This window comes from Coregonus clupeaformis, chromosome 1 (genome assembly GCF_020615455.1).
Source record: "Coregonus clupeaformis isolate EN_2021a chromosome 1, ASM2061545v1, whole genome shotgun sequence".
In the NCBI taxonomy this organism is placed as follows: Eukaryota; Metazoa; Chordata; class Actinopteri; order Salmoniformes; family Salmonidae; genus Coregonus; species Coregonus clupeaformis.
The window spans coordinates 12,765,735-12,779,573 of NC_059192.1; the positions used below are offsets into that span (position 1 = coordinate 12,765,735).

The 13,839-nt window shown below is 43.1% G+C and overlaps 3 protein-coding genes across 3 annotated transcripts; 2 read left to right on the plus strand and 1 right to left on the minus strand.

The window, feature by feature from the left end:
* The first annotated feature begins 1,451 nt into the window (after nucleotides 1-1,451).
* Nucleotides 1,452-3,528, plus strand: LOC121581997 (cytochrome c oxidase subunit 7A-related protein, mitochondrial). Its single transcript, XM_041897485.2, has 3 exons — nucleotides 1,452-1,634; nucleotides 1,997-2,131; nucleotides 3,047-3,528. Exons 1-3 carry the CDS (start codon nucleotides 1,560-1,562, stop codon nucleotides 3,188-3,190), a joined length of 354 nt encoding a protein of 117 aa, XP_041753419.1. The 5' UTR covers nucleotides 1,452-1,559; the 3' UTR covers nucleotides 3,191-3,528.
* A 2,701-nt stretch (nucleotides 3,529-6,229) lies between these two features.
* Nucleotides 6,230-10,093, minus strand: LOC121530691 (phosphatidylinositol-glycan biosynthesis class F protein). Its single transcript, XM_041835889.2, has 6 exons — nucleotides 9,866-10,093; nucleotides 9,326-9,583; nucleotides 9,138-9,229; nucleotides 8,922-9,038; nucleotides 6,734-6,842; nucleotides 6,230-6,619 (listed from the first exon to the last, which is right to left on the minus strand). The coding sequence occupies exons 2-6, from the start codon at nucleotides 9,551-9,553 to the stop codon at nucleotides 6,506-6,508; spliced, it is 660 nt and encodes a 219-aa protein (XP_041691823.1). The 5' UTR covers nucleotides 9,554-9,583; nucleotides 9,866-10,093; the 3' UTR covers nucleotides 6,230-6,505.
* A 101-nt stretch (nucleotides 10,094-10,194) lies between these two features.
* LOC121530755 (cysteine-rich PDZ-binding protein) lies at nucleotides 10,195-11,756 on the plus strand. The gene is made up of 5 exons (XM_041836014.1): nucleotides 10,195-10,316; nucleotides 10,710-10,775; nucleotides 10,867-10,921; nucleotides 11,018-11,130; nucleotides 11,251-11,756. Exons 1-5 carry the CDS (start codon nucleotides 10,301-10,303, stop codon nucleotides 11,313-11,315), a joined length of 315 nt encoding a protein of 104 aa, XP_041691948.1. The 5' UTR covers nucleotides 10,195-10,300; the 3' UTR covers nucleotides 11,316-11,756.
* Nucleotides 11,757-13,839: the final 2,083 nt, after the last annotated feature.

The window sequence follows — 13,839 nt, forward strand, 5'->3', positions numbered from 1 at the left end:
CAACTGCTCGGCCACCGACCACAAGGCACTACAGAGGGTAGTGCGTACGGCCCAGTACATCACTGCGGCCAAGCTTCCTGCCATCCAGGACCTCTATACCAGGCGGTGTCAGAGGAAGGCCCTAAAAATTGTCAAAGACTCCAACTACCCTAGTCATAGACTGTTCTCTCTGCTACCGCATGGCAAGCGGTACCGGAGCGCCAAGTCTAGGTCCAAAAGGCTTCTTAACAGCTTCTACCCCCAAGCCATAAGACTCCTGAACAGCTAATCATGGCTACCCAGACTATTTGCACTGCCCCTCCACTCCACCCCATCCCCCTCTTTTACGCTGCTGCTACTCTGTTTATTATTTATGCATAGTCACTTTAACTCTACCCACATGTACATATTACTTCAATTACCTCAACTTGACGGTGCCCTCACACATTGACTCTGTACCGATACCCCCCTTTATATAGCCTCCCTACTGTTATTTTATTTTACTGCTGCTCTTTAGTTATTTGCTTTTATTTTTTACTTATCTATTTTTTACTTAACACTTTTTGTATTAGATTTTTTCTTTAAAAAACTGCATTGTTGGTTAAGGGCTTGTAAGTAAACATTTCACTGTAAGGTCTACACCTGTTGTATTCGGTGCATGTGGCAAATAAAAATTGATTTGATTTGATTTTAAATCAGCCGTAAATCCCGTTGTGACAGGGGGAATGTAAGCGTGTTGTGTGCAACAGGGTGTGGCAATTGAATGCAAGCTTCACACAATCTTTTTACATTGTTAAAACATGAATAGCCTGTCTATCAATGGGTAACAGGGTTGACGTGTTACGCTCAAACCACTTAGTTTTCCACCACAAAAACACCAGAAAATGGCCCAAAACAGTAGAACCAGCTCACCTGCTTTTACACTATGATTTGGCTTTTAGATGTTCAATGTTTCTTTAGAAAAATATATATATTTTCACCATTTTAAAATGTGAGTTCAGTTCACATAACGGGGTTGCCCTTAAAATAATGGCACAGACGTAGCCTATGTGAATCATTAATAACATAAAATAAATAATAATCTTCAGAAATGACTTTCTCAAAGCAACAAAATAACTATGGCTTTACACTGATCATGAAAACGTGCAGAAATCTTGGGGTTATGTGGATTGAAATCTTCATAGAAGTAACAGAGGGTGCACAAAGGGACATTTCAAAATGCAGAATTTTGGCACTTTAGCAAGTCTTTATTCATATTAAAAATCTGATTGATTTCATTGTCCATGTGGTCTATGTTAAAGGAAACTTCATTTAATATAACAGGCATTTAAAATTCAATACTGGTGCACAATTTCTACTTAAAATTTTAAAGGGACGCAATACTCTTTGGTACTGTGGTGAGGCCATAGGGTAGACATAGCGGTTGTATTTATGAACGGGCAGTGCAGAGACACCTCATTACGTCACTTTCCTTCGACGCTGCCTCAGGAAAGACCCTTTTCGCCGGGTGTTTTTCTCGAGGGAAGCTGTGTGTTGTAACCGTAACTAATCACCATCTGACCTGTCCTTCAGCTGGCAACATGACATACTACAAGTTCAGCGGCTTCAGCCAGAGGTTGACAGGGTCGGCACCGGCCACCGCCTACAGCCCGCAGGTAAGTCCGGGAGAAGACTGCACTAGTCGGACAGTGAGAGGCTGGGTACCCAGCGTCAGTGACCTTCATTAACTGACGGTGCGGCGATGCCTGACAGAACAAAGGTCGTGGGGTATCCAAGAGGCCGAGCCTAAACGTGAAAAATGTATTTCTTTTGAGTTGTATTAATAGGGATACGTATATTTCTACTTTTTAACCTTAACTTCATTGCTTGTGTAACTAGTTAGCTATGTCCAGAGGTGGCAGCGTCCCTCCTGTCCTTACTGAGTTGACTAGCACCTGGTTATATTGCTTGTCAAAAGTGCTTAAATGAGTTGTCCTAACTTGTTGGTGTTGAGATAAAACTGTGTGTTCTTTTCCAGGGTCTGAGGCCTGGTTTGCCAGCAGAGCCTCCCACCATGACGTTTGCTACACCCACCAAGATGGTGTCAGAGTCAGGGGCCATGATGGAATACCTAGGGGTGAACAAGGTGCCAGACTTCCAGAGACTGTTCCAGGTACACACTCCCCCCCTCTCTCTTTCCTCTAAAGCCCAAGTCACACGGGGCGATGTCTGTCAACGATGTGAAGTTGGCATTAATTCATACACTGCGTAACGTAAGGCAGCATGATTGTCATAAAAAGCCATAATAAACAGTTGTATTCTCTCTCGAAATTGGAGTTCCTTGAGTTTTCCAGCCATAGCCCACCTAGGTTATATGCCTTTGATGGAAATCAACACTGATATACTGCCATTGTTTTTTTTTATATAGGTAGCCTATTTTACTGATAAACCCTAGCCTACAGCCCAATACATTTTAAACTACAACAAATCACAGGGAAGATCATAACATCTCTTCTAATTCCTTTTCTACAAATTACCCAAGGCCCTCCCCAAACATGCACTTTATTTGAATTTCATCAATGAAATTGGCTGTAAGCTACAACGGTGATAGCCTACTGTCATTAAATGACATCGACAATAAATGACATCGACAACGTGATGTGCAATTCCGAAACACAATCCAGTTGATAAATGTATAGAATGTCGTTGCATTCATGCATTGTTACATCATTTATTATAAGCTCTATCCTATACATAATGTTGGCACTGGCAGTTAAACTTAGCAACACTAAATAGACACTTTTTAACTATATATGTCACAATTCAATGTTACGATGCACAAACAGTCTATTTTCTGACAACTTATCGGCTAATTTGACCAGCATTGCTCCGCGAGAAAAAGAAACGTTCTTTCTAATTTGACTTGCTATATGCTCGTGACGCCATTGACGCTCGCAGATGTCTGTTTTGTCTTTTTCACTCCCCTGTATTTACAGCGTGAGCACGCTCGTTCACACACGTAAAATACAACTCTCCCTGTGTGTTTTGGGCTTAACAGTCCCTCTCTCTTTCTCTGTCCCTGCCTCAGACGTCAGATGGTATTCCAGTTCATCTGAAGAGAGGTGTCCCTGACAGACTGTTGTACCGCACCACCATGGCTCTGACAGTAGGAGGCGCACTCTACTGCCTCGTGGCCCTCTACATGGCTGCACAACCCAGGAAAACGACCTAAACCCAGTCCAGCCCTATATCCCAAGCCCAGCTCAGACCAGCCAAGTTCACCAGGGGTCTGTTCAGAAGGGGGGAATGTTACAGAAGTGTTCTGATTTATTTGTATAATATTCTGAAAGTTTCACCTCACTGAATACACCCCTGGCTTGGCCTAGGATCAACTAACCCGACTCACCCCTATCACGTCATCCACGGCTCTAAGACTGAAACTATACAGAGAAATTATGATGTTGATGATGAGGAGGAACAAAAATATTAACGTAATTATATGATGTATGTCTGGCACATTTGTATAAAAATAGTTGATAAATGTGATAAAAGCAGTTAACTACCCAGTGATCCTCTGTCCCTTATTGGCTTGGTTCCCAAAGCACCCGACTGTGTCTCGTCTGCATCAACCCCCCCTCAGAGTCGTAGTATATTTCTATAGAAATGTAGACTACAGTCATTTATTGCTTGCGTGTAGTTCATCACCAAAAAAAGTCTGCCGCATTGAAGGTCCCCAAGAAAACAGTGGCCTCCATCATTCTTAAATGGAAGAAGTTTGGAACCACCAACACTCTTCCTAGAGCTGGCCGCCTGCCCAAATTGAGCAATCGGGGGAGAAGGGCCATGGTCAGGGAGGTGACCAATAACCCGATGGTCACTCTGACAGTGCTCCAGAGTTCCTCTGTGGGGATGGGAGAACCTTCCAGAAGGACAACCATCTCTGCAGCACTCCACCAAACAAGCCTTTATGGTAGTGGCCAGACGGAAGCCACTCTTCAGTAAAAGGCACATGACAGCCCGCTTGGAGTTCACCAAAAGGCACATAAAGGACTCTCAGACCATGAGAAACAAGATCCTCTGGTCTGATGAAACCAAGATTGAACTCTTTGCCTGAATGCCAAGCTTCATGTCTGGAGGAAACCTGGCACCATCCCTATGGTGAAGCATGATGGTGGCAGCATCGTGCTGTGGGGATGTTTTTCAGTGGCAGGGACTGGGAGACTAGTCAGGATAGAGGGAAAGATGAATGGAGCAAAGTACAGAGAGATCCTTGATGAAAACCTTCTCCAGAGTGCTCAGGACCTCAGACTGGGAGCGAAGGTTCACCTTCCAACAGGACAACGACCCTAAGCACACAGCCAAGACAACGCAGGAGTGGCTTCTGGACAAGTCTCTGAATGTCCTTGAGTGGCCCAGCCAGAGCCCAGACTTGAAACCGATTGAACATCTCTGGAGAGACCTGAAAATAGCTGTGCAGCGACGCTCCCCATCCAACCTGACAGAGCTTGAGAGGATCTACACAGAAGAATGGGAGAAACTCCCCAAATACAGGTGTCATACCAAAGAAAACTCAAGGCTGTAATTGCTGCCAAAGGTGCTTCAACAAAGTACAGAGTAAAGTGTCTGAATACTTATGTAATATTTCAGTTTTTCTTATTTATTTATGATATAAATGAGAATATCTAAAAACCTGTTTTTGCTTTGTCATGGGGTATTGTGTGTAGATTGATGAGGGGACTGAAAAGGAAAATGTATGCACTGACTAACTGTGAGTCGCTCTGGATAAGATCGTCTGCTAAATGACTAAAAATGTAAAAAAATGGGGAAAAACAATTTAATCCATTTTAGAATAAGGCTGTAACCTAACAAAATGTGGAAAAAGTCAAGGACTCTGAATACTTTCCGAATGCACTGTACATCATTGGCTCTCTTTCGCTCTCTCTCTGACCGACAGCTTTAGAATGGAGATGTGACAGACCTTCTATTCCCACACAGCTTTAGACAGCACCACAGGTCTGCCAGAGGAAGGATGTGTTTAAGAAAGACCTCCATCTGGTGCAGTCTGAGCTGCTGTTCACTTGGCTCTTGGACATCTTTCGTCTCTTGTAGAGAGGGGTGGGTGGCTGTGCTGTTATGACGGATGCTCCTCTTTGCCTCTATAAGCCAAAGAGACATGTCAGGCTCTTTTCTAATTTTCTTTGCTAAGGTTTTACATCTATAGGTTCCTTTGGCTTGGCCGACACTATGCTGCCCAGCTACACATACAATACATCTACCCCTTCCCCGTCTCTACCTCATCCAATCCCTACCTACCGTCTCTACCTCATCCCTACCTACTGTCTCTACCTCATCCAATCCCTACCTACCGTCTCTACCTCATCCAATCCCTACCTACCGTCTCTACCTCATCCAATCCCTACCTACCGTCTCTCCTCATCCAATCCCTACCTACCGTCTCTACCTCATCCAATCCCTACCTACCGTCTCTACCTCATCCAATCCCTACCTACCGTCTCTACCTCATCCAATCCCTACCTACCGTCTCTCCTCATCCAATCCCTACCTACTGTCTACCTCCTTCACCATTTCTCTGTGGTTGAGTGTCACGATGGCCCACTGCAGCTCTCTGTCATGTGTTCTATTGTTCCTGCTCTTAGAAAAAGAGCGACTGGAGAGAACTTCAGTATCTCTACCTGCCCCCCCCCACACACACACAGACAGGAGGGGGTTATATAGAAAGAATAGAAGGGCGCGAGAAAGAAGAGGGTGAAAGACAGAAAAGGAGGGGGAGAGAGAGGGTAATAAAAATGAGGGAGAGCTTGTATGATGAGACCGCTGAAGACAAATGGTCATGAAATGTTAGTCCCTCAATTAGAGAGAGTATTGACTCATTCCACAGCCAATTTCTGTACCCACTCACCCCCTCTCTCTCTCTCCTTATTGCACCCCCCCCTTTCTCCTCTCTTTCCACCCACTCTCTTTCTTACTGCACACTCTCTCCATCTCACTCCCTGAACAGAAGGTAAAGATTGGAGCAGTTCTCCAGGGAAGAAGAAAGACAAATGACCTTTCAGTACACAGCAACACACACAATAGCCTAGCCATAGTACAGAAAATGAATACAATAAGTTGTGACATTGAAAGATGGCAGTTATTAGAGTTAATGGAGCAGTGTGTGTAATGCACATCTGTGGCTGTTTGTGTTTTTTTGTCTGTAATTACCCAGTTACAAGCCTATTGGATTAACCATAATCAGAGGATTACAAAGAAAAAGTTTGTAGAGAACTAAGACTTTATTTGTCAAAATCTTTTTACATGGCAACATATTTTACAGGAGAGGGCCTGTCTACTCCAACACTCCAATACATATTCAGATACCAATGGAATATAGGATTACTACAGGGATAATGGATCAGCTGCCTGGAGGACTGTCATATAAACCGCATGCACGTATACAAACACAATCACTCACTCTCTCCCCAGTCCATCACTTCCTCACTCACTCTCTCCCCCCAGTCGATCACTTCCTCACTCTCTCCCCAGTCCATCACTTGCTCTTGTAGGTGAGGTGTTTGCGGTGCCAGTGGATCCAGGCGGGGGCGGCGACTAGCCCAGTCAGGTAACCAATCACTGCACCCAGACTGCAGGAGACGGGCCACACCTACAGACAATTGTAGATAGAAATACATTGTGTAGAACAGACATGGCTTGCTGATATGAAAGTAAAGAATCGTGTCAATCTACTCATGGCCTTTCTGTCTGTGTGTGTTCTGACCTGCCAGGGTCGGTCCCAGTCCAAAGGGATAGGGAAGGCTCCCAGCCAGGCTCCAACAACACTGCAGCCGACCACCATCTGTAGAGAGGTGTCCCACACTGACATGGCCCTGAAACACACACACACACACACACAAATATTGTGTTGGCAGCATCATGTTATGGGTATGCTTGTCACCGGCAGGGACTGTGGAGTTTGTTAGGATCAAAATAAATATGAAAGGAGCAAATGTAAAAATGTTACAGGAAAACCTACCTGTCTTCTGAAAACGTAACCCTATGATAGGGTTTTATTTTTCTGCGGAGCAATTACACACATCTTTATGTAAACGACACACCAGAATGGCTTTCCAATAGGTTCTGAGTGTTCCTGAGTGGTCCAGTCTCAGTGCTGACTTAAATCTGCTTAAAAAATCTGAGACAAGGTTTAAATATCGCTGCCCATCAATGATTCCCAACCAAATTTACTGAGCCTGTGCGATTTTGACAAAAACTATGGATATATGTCGCCCTAAGAGTTGTGCAAAGTTGGTAGAATCTTAATGAAAAGGATTCACAGCGGTAATGACTGCCAAAGGTACTTCCACCTAGTATTAACTCAGGGGGGTGGAGACTTACCCAATTATGATGTTTCAGTTTTTTTTTTCTTAATTTGGAAAATGTTCTATAACTTTCATTCAATTTAAAAAAGTGTAGGTTGTGTAGATATGTAGGGGAAAATATATAATTTAATTTAAGCCAGCAAAATGTGACAAAAGTTCAATGGGGTGTAGACTATTGGCACTAAATACACATTTCACATTCACAGACACACACAAAGCGTCGTCATTGTGAAGCTTGTGATGTAGTTTTGAAGACTGCCTCCTGGTGGACATACGAGAGAGAGGGCGAGAGAGAGAGAAAGGAGGAGTTGGGCGATATGGCCTAAAAATCTCAAATTTTTCAAACGTATGGGCGATTCACGATATCTCGATTTTAAAAAACTAAGTTATCTAAATAAGCTTTGTTACACAATTAATTATCAATACACTGCATTTCAAACAGTCGGGAATAATCTAATGAATTCAGGGCTTGTACAATTATACCTAGGCCTAAATATAAGCCTTCAACCCTAAGGCCCACTAATAATTTAATTATTTGATCAAAATAGTTTAACCTGCTTTTTATGTTGTTTCAAGTCTGTCTATGAAAATGCCCTTTTTATTACAAATTTAACCAGAAGCATGCTCATCCACTAATAATGACCAACTTCTGGTAGCAGACATTATAGGAAATTAACACAGGTCTAATAAACAATCTCTCAAGCACAAGCCCACCTGTTAGTGAGTAGCCAGCTAATATTTATATTTATATTAAAGCAAACTTGTATCTATTTGCTTGCTAACAAGGTAGAACAGTTGAACTGTTATACATTCACACCCACCTGTCTGTCTCCAACTGTTTGAACAATATAGCCTGTTCACTTTGTTTCAATGTTGAAATCAAGTGACCTACCTGGATAAGATGGTTATTTCTCAGAATGAGAACGAGTTGCCAATTGCTTATATAAATACGGATTTTTATGCTCATTGCACATCTATAAAACACAGACTAGACAGCTAGCACATAACCGTCTGGCTAAAATGCTGCTAGCGGTACTGCAATGCCGCGCGCGACAGAAACTGCGTATACAGTACATTTTTCACAATCATGTTCATTGATACTCCCGTCTTGTAGAGTCTGCTCTGTTCTACATTTTGGGAGTTGAGACATAAAAAGGATACATTTACAAAGGTTAAGTTCTCTATTACAGTAAAATGTGTTTTGGTGTCCATATTACCGATTATGTTGGACCAAACCTCAAATGCAAATAGCGAGTTGAAACGGCTTGTTGTCAGAGAGGAAGAAGATGCTCTTCGTTGTTGTTAGTGACAGGCGGAGGAGCTTGGTGTCTGTGTGCAAGTGGCAAGGTGCACAGCACAGACGGAGCGAAGGAGATGAGGCCAAAAAGACAAACACTCAAAAACAGAAAAATATAAAAACGATACAGGCATTTGGAACTTCGCGCTAATTTCAAATTCAAATTAATCGAATTAATTCGATATCAGCCAGCCCTAGTTGAAGAGAGAGTTTGACTAGAGAGAGAATATGAGGATGAGGAAATGTGTGAGACCGAGAGAGTCAGAAGTAGATGTAGATAGAGGTAGTACCCATGTCGGCTGAACACTCTTATCCAAGCCTGGACGTTGGGCCCAAGGACACACACACACCTCAGAGTGGTTAGACTGGTCAACAACACCGCCAGAGAGAACGTCTCCAACGCAGTCCTAAACACAGTGAAAAGAGTCAGAAACAAAGATGTACAACACAATCTGACACACTCAATCTTGGCAGTTGGAAACACACACACTCTTGGCAGAACTCACTCCAGGAGCGGTGCTCCATACAGGATCACTACAGTGTGGAAGAACAGACAGGAGAGGAGCAGGTAGAGACAGGAACGCACCAACCTAGACACCTGGAGGAGAGGAAGAGGAGATGATCAGCTTATACTATTCAGTACTGGTCTGATATAAAACTGATCATAACCTCAGATGTGTGTATGCCTCTGTACCTTGTAGGTGATAGTGTGTTTCTTGGTGGGAGGGCTGACCCCCAACAGCCAGAACAGGGTGATGTTGACCACGGCGACGGCCCCGGCAACAGAGTACAGCCACAGCAGGTGTGTCCCGTACACAGAGAAACCCGGCACTAGCACCGCCGGCACCACTGTCGCCATAAACACCCCCGACGCCATGATGGCGTGGCTGGATGCCATCTGTCTGATCTCCTGGTCCCACATTGTGCTGGAGAGAGGTCTGGTCAGGTCTACCTGTACGGGGATAGGAAATATGGTATTATGGTATCATGTTGCATCGATTGAGAGGAAAAGACGTAGCCGTTACAGGGCGAGTGCACAACCACCTGTGCAATAAAGGCATGGTTAACAGATGCAGACTCAGGGATGCCAGACCAGGCTGGTTGCATTGTAAATGATCATCATAATAGTCTGAACCACTAACCCCCCTGGTAATAACTTTAACAGCTATTAGCACAAAACCAACTAACTTGGGCAGATACAGGCAGTGCCAGTGGATAGTCTGAAAAGCCTTACCTTAAGAACCTCTTACTACTGAGCTGTTGCGACGTTGAGTCTAGTTGACGTTTTTTGGCTCCTAGCTACTGCCTTTGTGGCCTAGCTAGCTTCATCCTTAGACATATGACAGTAGCTACTATTCTAAATTAGACAAATTAACTATACGTGACAGTTTTTCAAAATTTCACATCGACACGGACATTATGTAGTGTTCATTCATCAGACTCACTTCCGTAAACATGGAGCCGAGCAAGGCCAGATGCTTGAACCTACCCTACATTGACTGACATATCTGGCAGCCAATAACGATTCACCACACCTGGGAGCTCAACCAATCGGATTCTGATGTCCCAGATTAACAGGAAGTTTACAATCGTTGTTGACACACGAGCTACACATTTAGGTACAATTTCTTAGCAAAAAGTGTTGTTTTTTCGTCTAAACAAAGAAAATATGGTTTGTGACAATTGTAAGTACGACCTTTTTGGGATTATAGGAAGTTATATCCGTAAAGCATGTAATAACGCTTACGTTAGAAAGCGATGCTGTGCTAGCAGCTTGCCAGCTAGCTTACTCTGGCCAGCTAACTGGCTAGCTAACGTTAGCTGATTCTGTTTATCTGAGCTACGGTATCTAGCTAGAAACTGTTGTTGAAGGCTTGTTTTGTTGTTTAGTCTACGTAATTAACATGCCCGACTGTGTATCAGAGAACGAACGAGAAGTGTTTGTGTGACTTCTGCAGCTAGCAATGAATTCCCATCTCGACCTATTTTTTTTTCTTCATTTCTACCACTCATATTTCTGAACTTTTCTTCCTCTCTTTTTCCACCCTCGGCCTCTATCTCTTCTCTTTCTCTCTCAGGTGAGAAGAAGCTGGGCAGGGTGATAACTCCCGACACCTGGAAGGATGGAGCTAGAAACACAACAGGTAGAGTAGTGTAGTTACATAATTTTGTATTACATAGTTTAGAATTCTTTGATACTCTTTATTCATTACAGTATTGTATTATGTTTTTTAGAGAGCGGTGGGCGGAAGCTGAACGAGAACAAGGCTCTGACATCTAAGAAGGCCAGGTAAGACTGTTGTTGTTGTTAATGATGATGAGAGCAGGTTGATGTTGTATATGGTCAGGTTATGATTATGTTACAGTAATATGAATTTGTCAACAGGTTTGATCCTTATGGGAAGCCAGGAAAGTCAGGCTTTGGCATCTGCAGAATCTGCAAGAGCTCTGTTCACCAATCAGGATCTCACTACTGCCAAGGCTGCGCCTACAAGAAAGGTACTATATCTACCTACACACACCCCATGTTATATGACATTTTGGTTGCTCTTTCAGAAGCAAATTGTGTAACACTTTCACCTGATAACAATCTCCCTTATATTGCTTTCTCTTTCTTAGGTATCTGTGCCATGTGTGGGAAGAAGGTTCTGGACACCAAGAACTACAAGCAGACCTCTGTCTAACAAGCTTCTGACCGGGAGAGAGAGAAGGTGACCACCAGGATGACTGGAGAAGGAGTGTGGGAGAAAATAAGATAGAGGGGGAGGATGGTGTGCACGAGGAATGACGACTTTATCATGTTGTTTTGACCCCCTGTCTAAAACTCTCATAGCAGAGATGCAGTCAAGGGGTTTTTACTCTTTCCAGCTGTGTGTGTGAGATGTGGAGCAGGGTTTCCCTCTCTATTGTAAAACTCCTATAATCCTCAGCTTTGTAGCAGCAATACGTGGCCAGCACTGTTCCACACACCAAATCGGAGACTACTTTTAGTTTTAATACCTGAACTGATGGTTTCTCTTCTGTTGTGTAAAACCGGCTCTGATGCAGGAGTTTCCTTTTATCGATTCTTTGTGAATTATATAAAGTCATGTTTTTTTGAGTGCATTAAAATATTCAATATGTAATGGCAATGACATGATTATTTATTACCATTGTTTTGTGTAGTCACAGACGAAAAACCAAAACATTACAACAAATATGTATGTTCAGTGTACAGGGTCTAATTCAATAGGCATGAACAAGTCATTACCCTCTTCTGTGTCTCTTGCCATGTTCATGTGCTAGTCGGAACTAGGAAACTGAAATTTCTGACTTGATAACTGGTTTAACGCGGCACGTGTATAACTACAACCAGTTAGCTAGTCGGAAATTTCGGCGTTTCCTAGTTCCGACTAGCACGTGAACGCAGCATCTCTGTCAGCTGTATACCCCACAGTGATTGGTTTAGAACCTCTGACATCAGCATGATGTGACGCAGCATGCTGTAACTTCCTGTGCAACCCAGGGTCAGGTTCGAGAACAGGTTGGCTGAGTCATTGACATTTAAATGTCCTGATCACCTCTCAGGCTCTCCACTCTACCCCACCATACACACATCCAGCCTGTCGCACAGAAAGGAAGTGCCAAACCACTACCATCGTAGTGATATAGTTTTATTGAGAACAAACATGATTCATGAAAATAATAAATATGGCAACATAGAGGAAAACATTGTTACACATAATAGGAAATATACACTGAGTATACAAAACATTAGGAACACCTTCCTAATATTGAGTTGCACCCCCCTTTGCCCTCAGAACAGCCTCAATTCGCCAGGGCATGGACTCCAAGATGTCGAAAGAGTTCTACAGGGATGCTGGCCCATGTTGACTCCAATGCTTCCCACAGTTGTGTCAAGTTGGCTGGACCATTCTTGATACACGTGGGAAACTGCTGAGCATGAAAAACCCAGCAGCGTTGCAGTTCTTACACACTCAAACCAGTGCGCCTGGCACCTACTGCCATACCCCGTTCAAAGGCAATTAAATATTTTGTCTTGCCCATTCACCCTCTGAATGGCCCACATACAGAATCCATGTCAACTGTCTCAAGGCTTAAAAATCCTTCTTTAACCTGTCTCCTCCCCTTCATCTACACCGATTGACGTGGATTGAACAGGTGACATCAATAAGGGATCATAGCTTTCACCTGGTCAGTCTGTCATGGAAAGAGCAGGTGTTCCTAATGTTTTGTACACTCAGTGTAGCTATAGTAGAACATACTGGCTTATAAACTATAGTGATGGTTTTCCTGACTAGTGCTCAAATACACTTTTAACAAATTGTATTTGTTACAAATACAAACTCTATTAAAGGGGAATTCCACCTTTTCAACTTCATAGTCTTGGGGCACATTCCTATGCTTAGATGTTGCTGACGTCTCACAACTGGATAGGAATTTTTAACCCTAATTGCTCCTGTAAGTCGCTCTGGATAAGAGCGTCTGCTAAATGACCAATTTATTTAATTTAATTTTAACTATCAGCTAACATAATATATTATAGCAATTTGTCAATCAATGACACAGTCTTTGATGTGGCATGCAACCATTGGTTGTTGCTTCCCGCTGTGGAACGTGCCCATTATCTCCAGTACAAAGGAGGCTGGTGGCACCATAATTTGGGAGGGCGGGCTCATAGTAATGGCTGGAATGGAATAAAGAAAACGGTATCAAACATGTGTTTGATACCACTCCATTCCAGCCATTATTATGAGCTGTCCTCCTCTCACCAGCCTCCTGTGCTGCAGCACCATAACAGTGTCTACATACAGTTGAAGTCGGAAGTTTCGATACACTTAGGTTGGAGTCATTAAAACTCGTTTTTCAACCACTACACACATTTCTTGCTAACAAACTATAGTTTTGGCAAGTCGGTTAGGACATCTACTTTGTGCATGACACAAGTAATTTTTCCAACAATTCTTTACAGACAGATTATTTCACTTATAATTCACTGTATCACAATTCCAGTGGGTCAGAAGTTGATGGTGCCTTTAAACAGCTTGAGAAATTCCAGAAAATGATGTCATGGCTTTAGAAGCTTCTGATAGGCTAATTGATATCATTTTAGCCAATTGGAGGTGTACCTGTGGATGTATTTCAAGGCTTACCTTCAAACTCCGTGCCTCTTTGCTTGACATCATGGGAAAATCAAAAGAAATCAGC